Raw genomic sequence first — 8,535 nt, 5'->3', positions numbered from 1 at the left:
ACCACTGCAGGGCGAGGGTGGAGAAGGAGCGGGCTCTGGAGGCAGGGGAGCATAGAGGACTTAGAGCCAGTCTTCTAGTGCAGGAGGAGCAGAGAGGTCAAGTGGGGGGTAGGGAGAGATGAGGGTCTGGAGGTAGCTGGGTGCAGTCTGGTCAAGGCATCTGTAGGCTAGTACAAGAGTCTTGAACTGGATGCAAGCGGTGATCGGGAGCCAGTGGAGTGAGCGGAGCAGTGGAGTTGCGTGGGAGAAGCGAGGCAGAGAGAACACCAGGCGAGCAGCGGAATTCTGGATGAGCTGGAGTGGACAGGCGGCGGACGCAGGGAGGCCAGCCAGGAGGGAGTTGCAGTAGTCTAGGCGGGAGAGTACCAGGGCCTGGACCAGGAGCTGGGTGGCATAGTTGGTGAGGAAGGCTCGGATTCTTCGTATGTTGCTCAGGAAGAATCGGCAAGTGCATGCCAGAGTGGAGATGTGCTGGGAATAAGAGAGGCAGGGGTCCAGGGTGACTCCGAGGTTCTCTGAGGGAGAGAGTGTGGTAGATTCCAGAGGAACGGAGATAGAGAGATCAGAGGAGGGGGAGGAGGGAAAGAACAGGAGGTCAGATTTAGAGAGGTTGAGTTTGAGGTGATGCGAGTGCATCCAGGAGAAGATAGCAGACAGACAGGTAGAGATATGGGAGGGGATGGTGGAGTCAGAGGTGGGGAAGGAGAGGAAAATCTGAGCATCATCAGCATAGAAATGGTATGAGAAACCATAGCATGATGGGGTGTTTTCACATTTGTGTATTTTCGGGACGTCAGGGGCCGCACTAAAGACCACCAGTGGTCCGCGGGCCTTGCAATGAAGAACACTGTTATATATAGTCTATGTTCATATAGTGAAGTCCAAATATAACTCTCTGTCATTGTAATCCTGTGTTACACAGTATAAACTTTGTTACTTTGAAAAATTAAAATGTTGCATTATTTTCTACTGTAAAAGCAACCACATAATTAGTGAGAATCAACCCCATATCGTGTGACAACCAACCACAGTATGGGGCAGGTTGTCACAGATGAGCAATGCTTTTTCAACAGTCTAAATCCATATCATATTTTGAATAAAGTTATGCTGATTAGAAAAGCATCCATTTGTACATGAAGTGTTATTCTTCAATTCAATGAGCAACGGAACCTTGCAGAATGTCACTAGATTGAAGAAATAAAGAGTAAAAAGTGTGACAATCATACTCGGTCTCCCCAGCTCACGCACAGCAGTTCTACAGTACATTATTTCTGGTCACATGCACACTATCAGTTGCCATGATGCTGGTCCCAAAGATTACTGGGTAGAACAGAACCGTTAATTGTTTTTGAATACAGTACCGTACTACTTGGTTGCATTAAATTACTCGTAATCATGCTTCTCCGCTGGGTAAGGTTTTAAAACAACCCAGGAACTCCTGACACAAATGCAAAAGAAAAGGCATCTGAAGCAACAGCAGTAGCATCTGCCAATGAAGAAGTTACTGAGGCCACCAAACAACCCCGTAAAAGAGGACATTATAATGTGTATGATCCTTCAACATTAGCCAAAATAGCCATTTCATTTTGATATGCCAATAAATAATTTAAACACTAAAATTCAAAACAATCCTGTTTTACAGTATATTATGACCCTATCTCAGATGGGGGTACGCAGTAGACTCGATTATTTGGAAAGGGGTACGGGGCCTAAGAAGTTTGAAAACCAATGGTCTAGGGGAAGTGACAACAGCTCCCAAATCTCAAATGGCCTTTCCAGTTTTCTGTTACTGGATTACAAATTGATCATTCAAGGAAAAGCATATAGAGTATTGATTGTTTTCTTTTTTTTTTAGTCTGTCAAAATAACAATAAATCAATGTTCACAAACTTAATATTCTGAAATTTGAACCTAAAAATATACAATCCAGGTGGATTCCCGGCTGGGTATAGTTTGACCAAAATAACTGCTTCACACAGCATGAGTGGACATTCTGGCTGATTTCCATTACACAAGAGTAGATGTTAAAACTCCATGCTGATTTGAACTCGGCTCTCGCCAAGATAAGCACCAACTATGACGTAGCTTTATAGTAAACTAGGTGAATTCTTTAATAATTAATGAATCTTTGATTCTATTTATCAATAGACTGATTAAAAATACATCATGCAATATTTAAACATAGCATGCAGTGATGTGAATTCATAATCATACCTGACTTCCTTGTGTTTTCAGTTATGGTGGAATCCTTACAGATTGGAAAATCAGTTCACTGCCATTATAAACCCCACTTGACAATCATAATGTAATCATTCAACATTACATGCAATCCAGTTTGATGGTATGATTTCAGCTTTTCACAAATTCTGGTACGTGTTACCATGGTTTCTGCATGATTTTGCTTAATAATTCAATACTTTATTTAAAGGGCACTGTGACAGAGAGAGAAAGAATTCAAACTGTAAATCTCCCTCCCGACCAAAGAAGGCGCTTGGTAAGGTGGATCGTATGCTTCCTCCTAGATGGACTGCCTTGACGGTAGGCAGAAACCGGAAGGTGACCATATTAGGGGGAGCGCGTAGTTGCATGTACCTGGAAGGATTCCATTGCAATCAGCTGCGGGGCGAGCCCCTAGTGGAGAAACCATGGCAACGGGTTGCTTGCAGGGATGAGGTTCTGGGTACAAAAGGGGAAGCAGCTACGTTAGTACGCGCCTTGCGCTGATGACGATATTCAGCCGGAGCCTGTGTGTTTGTTATTGTTTTTTTGTGTCGTTATCAGAGGAGGAGTGAGAGTCGGGAGCTGCAGCCGCGGAGCCAGCATTAGACCCGGAGCACGTCCCTCACAGCACAACACAGCACAGCACCAGCACTCACCACGACCCCGGAAGAAAGAGCACAGTTTCGTGCACGGAGGATTGTGGTTCAGGAGTGTCATTCTTTTGTTATTAAGGACTGTAACCCTGCCGTGTTCCCCCCGATACCATCGCTGGGAAAAGGGGGGGGGGGGTTATTATTATTATTTATTGCAATTATTGACATTAAAAACACAGACGTTTTTGGGAGAACTCTGGTCTGGACATTGCCTTTATTATCACCACTCACCTCCTGTTCACAAGTGGTGTCAGAAACGGGATTTTACAATGGACCCTGCAGCACTGAACACCATGATGGAGGCTCAGGCACGGAGGCATGAAGAGACCTTGGCAGCGGTGATGGAGAGGATGAATGCCATGTTCCTCGCGGCCAACCAGAGGAGGGAACCGGTGGCCGAACCAGCAGTAGCGCCTCCGAAACCTAAAGTGGTGAAGATGTCGCTGGAGGATGATCCCGAGGCCTATTTAACATCCTTTGAAAGGCAGGCGACAGCAGCCCTATGGCCTCGGGAGTGGTGGGCTACCCAGCTGGGACCCAATCTGATCGGGGAAGCCCAGGCAGCCTACCACGCTTTAACCCATGAACAAGCCATGGATTATGATGTGGTAAAGAAAGCCATCCTTCAGCGACTGGACATCACGGAGGAGACGCACCGCCGCCGGTTCCGGGAGTACCAACGCCCCGAAGGAGTCCGACCCCGAGTAATGGCCCAGCAGTTGGTGGACCAGGTGACCCGGTGGCTCTGCCCTGGTGAACGCACAGCAGAGGAGGTGGCTGAGATTGTCACCATTGAACAATTTATACAGTTGCTGGGGCCAGAAGCCAGTAATTGGGTCAGCCGGCACCGGCCCACCACGCTGGACGCCGCAGTCAGGTTGGCTGAGGGGTACGAGGACTCTATGCCCACACCGCTGCCCACCCCGATACATCCCACGCCGACCTTCATCAGACCCAGGATGGCGGGCCCAAGGCCTGGGCCCCTTCACCCACACACACCCTTCACGTCTGGACCAGCACCCTCACGTTCCCCAACGGGTGGCCTCGCTCCACAACACTGGAGGCCGAGGTCAACCCCCAGCTGGGGTAGAACAGGGGCCCCCTCCCCGCTGTCAGGTCGGCAGCGGGACAATCAGGCTCCGTGGGCGCCTCTCCCTCTGGAATGTTACCGGTGCCATGGGGTCGGCCACCTTGCCCGGAATTGCCCCTCAGCAATGGAGTGTGGTGCGGCTTCGCATTATTTGGTACCGGCGACAGGTAAGTCCAGGGGTAATGATTGGGAGGGACCTTGTATTGTTGATGTGCGGGTTGGTAATGTGAGCACCCACGCATTAGTGGACTCTGGGTGTGGTCAGACCTTGATTTCGGAAACTCTCTTAGAAGGGGTACCTTGGTGGTCACGTGGGTTAGTGGTCATCTCCTGTATCCATGGAGATAACAAGGACTACCCCCTCACTAAATTAGATGTGACCATTGGTAGTCACACCCGCCGTGTAATTGTGGCGGTGGCAAAAAGGTTGCCATACCCTGTTATTTTAGGTCGAGACTGGCCATGTTTCGAAACAATTATAAACCAAAAGGTAGAGCCAGTCTCCGGTAAGACCATAGGAGCAGCGGGGGAAACTATTGGAGATATTTTTCCGCTGCATGCTGATCTGTTCCCCTCTCGGTTCCGCCCAAAAAAAACTAAACGAGAGAGAAGGGTGGAAAAATGGGAGGGCGCATCAATGACACGAGGTTGGGGTTTGGTAGGAGACTCCTCCACGTCTGATAAACGCCAGGGAAAGGGAATTGGGATCCAGTGTGACCGACCGGGCCGAGTTACTGAGACCCCTAGTGCTGAGGCTACCATATCCCCGCTCGATATACCGAAAGTCTGGGACCGAGATGTTGATCTAGCGTACGAGCAAAAAAATGATCCTACGCTGGCTAACCTCTGGGGGCAGGTTCGGTCTATCGAGGGGAAGGAAGTAGATGGCAATCGGCCGCTCACATACCCTCACCACATTGTGCTTGGGCATTTGCTGTATAGAGTATCCCGAGCCCCGAGCACAGGGCAGACTGTAACACAGTTACTCGTTCCTCAGTCTTTTCGACATGAGATCATGCGGTTGGCTCATGATGTCCCTTGTTCGGGCCACTTAGGTAGCGAAAAGACTCAGGAACGAATATTGGCTCGATTTTACTGGGCGGGAGTGTACAGTGAGGTGAAGCGGTATGTGGCAACCTGTAGAGAGTGCCAACAGGTAGCGCCGGGGCGGGTTCGCCCGGCCCCATTGGTTCCACTGCCCCTGATCAATATCCCCTTTGAACGCATTGCAATGGACATAGTGGGCCCATTGAGCCAGTCTGACTGTGGATATACGCATATTTTAGTAGTGGTGGACTACGCGACCAGATATCCAGAGGCAGTACCATTGAGGTCCACTAGTGCATTAGCGATTGCAAAAGAGTTAGTGCAGATCATAGCGAGAGTAGGGATCCCCAAAGAAATTCTGACTGATCACGGAACTAATTTTATGTCACAGTGTTTAAAGGAACTGTATAAATTATTACAAATTCGATCCATTCGGACCTCCGTTTATCACCCGCAATCGGATGGTTTGGTGGAACGTTTTAATCAGACATTGAAGCAGATGCTGAGGCGGTTTGTCAACCAGGAGCAAAAACATTGGGCTAAACTCCTTCCCTACCTGATGTTTGCAGTGAGAGAGGTGCCTCAGAGCTCGACCGGGTTTTCTCCCTTTGAGCTGCTGTACGGGAGACAGCCACGAGGGGTCCTTGATCTTGTAAAGGAAGGATGGGAGGAGCAAAATAAAGATGCTAAAAACATAGTGAAATATGTAATTATGTTGAGAGATCGCCTGCAATTGGTTGGTCATTTGGCACACGAGAACTTAAAACAGGCTCAGCATCGGCAAGAGCAGCAGTACAATAAACAAGCACGGATTCGGACTTTTCGGCCAGGAGATAAGGTACTGCTGCTACTTCCCACTTCGGAGTCTAAACTATACGCTAAGTGGCAGGGACCATATGAGGTGATGCGGGCAATTGGTAATGTAAACTACGAAATCAGACAACCCGATCGCCGGAACAAAACTGAAATTTACCATATTAATTTATTAAAACCCTACAATGAAAGGGAGGCCCTGTTTATAGCCAATGACAGTATAGAAGAGGATTTTGGTCCCTCTGTCAGTACACCAGCTACAGTTAACATTCCGATGGGGGAACAGTTACTTCCTGATCAGAAGTGTGAACTCCGTGGGTTAGTGAAACAATTTGGTGATGTTTTTTCTGACTTGCCTGGCAGAACTAATATGATTGAACATGCTATTATTACTCCCGCAGGTGTCAGGGTTCGAGAGAGACCGTATCGAATCCCGGAGAGTCGCAGGGGTGCCGTTGGCCGGGAGGTGAGGGATATGCTCGAGCTTGGAGTCATTGAGCCTTCCCGGAGCGAGTGGAGCAGCCCGATAGTGATGGTGCCTAAGAAGGACGGCTCCACTCGGTTCTGCGTGGATTTCAGAAAGGTTAATGCCATCTCCAAGTTTGATGCATATCCCATGCCTCGGGTAGACGAGCTCCTCGACCGACTGGGAGGAGCGCGGTTGATTTCGACTTTGGATCTGACGAAGGGATACTGGCAAATTCCACTAACCCAGAGTTCGCAAGAGAAAACTGCTTTCTCTACCCCGGGTGGCTTGTTCCATTTCCAGACCATGCCCTTTGGGTTGCATGGAGCCCCGGCCACCTTTCAGAGACTGATGGACCAGGTCCTAGCGCCCCATCAGCAGTATGCCGCTGCATACATTGATGACGTGGTGATTTTCAGCTCTACCTGGAGAGAGCATATTATTAGACTTTCGGCCGTCCTACAGTCTCTGAGGGAGGCGGGGCTGACGGCTAACCTGGGCAAGTGTGCATTCGGCAAACAAGAAACCCAGTATCTTGGCTTCCTTATGGGTAATGGGCGGGTAAAGCCGATCGCTTCTAAAGTCCAGGCTCTAGTGGAGACGGCGATCCCGAGAACCAAACCGCAGGTGAGATCACTATTGGGGTTAGCAGGCTATTATCGCCGCTTTATCCCCGAGTATGCCACCATAGTTAACCCCTTGGTAGAGCTCACCAAAAAGACGGCTCCAAAAATAGTTAAGTGGACAGGGGAGTGTCAGGGGGCCTTTGACACGATTAAGAGGAGACTATGCCAGGCCCCAGCACTTATTTCACCAGATTTCAGTAAGGAGTTCATCCTCCAGACCGATGCCTCCCAGATTGGTCTGGGGGCGGTCCTGTCCCAGCAAGTTGACGGGGTAGAACACCCGATTATTTACATGAGCAAAAAATTGGCTCCACGGGAGATTAACTACTCCGTCATTGAGAAGGAGTGTTTGGCCATCAAATGGGCCACTCATGCCCTTCGTTATTACTTGCTGGGGCGTTCTTTCACTCTTGTCACTGATCATGCTCCTTTAAGGTGGTTGCATACGATGAAGGACAATAACGCTCGGATAACTCGGTGGTATCTGGCGCTGCAACCCTTCCACTATACAGTGAAACATCGTGCGGGTAAGGAGCATCAAAATGCAGATTTTTTTTCAAGGGAGGGGGGCCCATTGGGGAACTTAGAATTGGCCGAGTGTGCCTTCGGCATCACTCTGAGGGGTGAGATGTGTGACAGAGAGAGAAAGAATTCAAACTGTAAATCTCCCTCCCGACCAAAGAAGGCGCTTGGTAAGGTGGATCGTATGCTTCCTCCTAGATGGACTGCCTTGACGGTAGGCAGAAACCGGAAGGTGACCATATTAGGGGGAGCGCGTAGTTGCATGTACCTGGAAGGATTCCATTGCAATCAGCTGCGGGGCGAGCCCCTAGTGGAGAAACCATGGCAACGGGTTGCTTGCAGGGATGAGGTTCTGGGTACAAAAGGGGAAGCAGCTACGTTAGTACGCGCCTTGCGCTGATGACGATATTCAGCCGGAGCCTGTGTGTTTGTTATTGTTTTTTTGTGTCGTTATCAGAGGAGGAGTGAGAGTCGGGAGCTGCAGCCGCGGAGCCAGCATTAGACCCGGAGCACGTCCCTCACAGCACAACACAGCACAGCACCAGCACTCACCACGACCCCGGAAGAAAGAGCACAGTTTCGTGCACGGAGGATTGTGGTTCAGGAGTGTCATTCTTTTGTTATTAAGGACTGTAACCCTGCCGTGTTCCCCCCGATACCATCGCTGGGAAAAGGGGGGGGGGGGTTATTATTATTATTTATTGCAATTATTGACATTAAAAACACAGACGTTTTTGGGAGAACTCTGGTCTGGACATTGCCTTTATTATCACCACTCACCTCCTGTTCACAGGCACATAAGGACCTTTTTATTTTATTGTGTTACATGTTCCCATCTGTTGCTACAACTGTTTACGTAAGGTGTGTGTATTGTTTTAATTATTTTTTTTATTTTTTACATTTTGACCAATTTTTTAAACTTTAATTGCATTCCCTGCCTCAAGATGGCTTCACATGTTGCTGCATGGACCTCTCAGAACTACATTTCCCATCATCCTCCTGCTCACATATGTAACTGAGATGGATTTACCAGTGAGCAGGAGGATGATAGGAAATGTAGTTCTGAGAGGTCCATGCGGGTACATGTGAAGCCATGTT

General features: G+C 48.9%; 1 protein-coding gene across 1 annotated transcript; it reads left to right on the top strand.

Moving 5' to 3' along the window:
* Positions 1-2,442: 2,442 nt before the first annotated feature.
* LOC131736894 (zinc finger and SCAN domain-containing protein 29-like) lies at positions 2,443-8,201 on the top strand. Its single transcript, XM_059022532.1, has 2 exons — positions 2,443-4,130; positions 7,895-8,201. Exons 1-2 carry the CDS (start codon positions 3,143-3,145, stop codon positions 7,903-7,905), a joined length of 999 nt encoding a protein of 332 aa, XP_058878515.1. The 5' UTR covers positions 2,443-3,142; the 3' UTR covers positions 7,906-8,201.
* The last annotated feature ends 334 nt before the right edge of the window (positions 8,202-8,535 follow it).

This window comes from Acipenser ruthenus, chromosome 4, assembly GCF_902713425.1.
Source record: "Acipenser ruthenus chromosome 4, fAciRut3.2 maternal haplotype, whole genome shotgun sequence".
In the NCBI taxonomy this organism is placed as follows: domain Eukaryota; kingdom Metazoa; phylum Chordata; class Actinopteri; order Acipenseriformes; family Acipenseridae; genus Acipenser; species Acipenser ruthenus.
This window is presented reverse-complemented; position numbering and strand designations above follow the sequence as displayed.

Excerpts from the sequence above, each read along its gene's own strand:
- LOC131736894 (XM_059022532.1), top strand. The coding sequence starts at position 3,143 with ATGGACCCTGCAGCACTGAACACCATGATGGAGGCTCAGGCACGGAGG.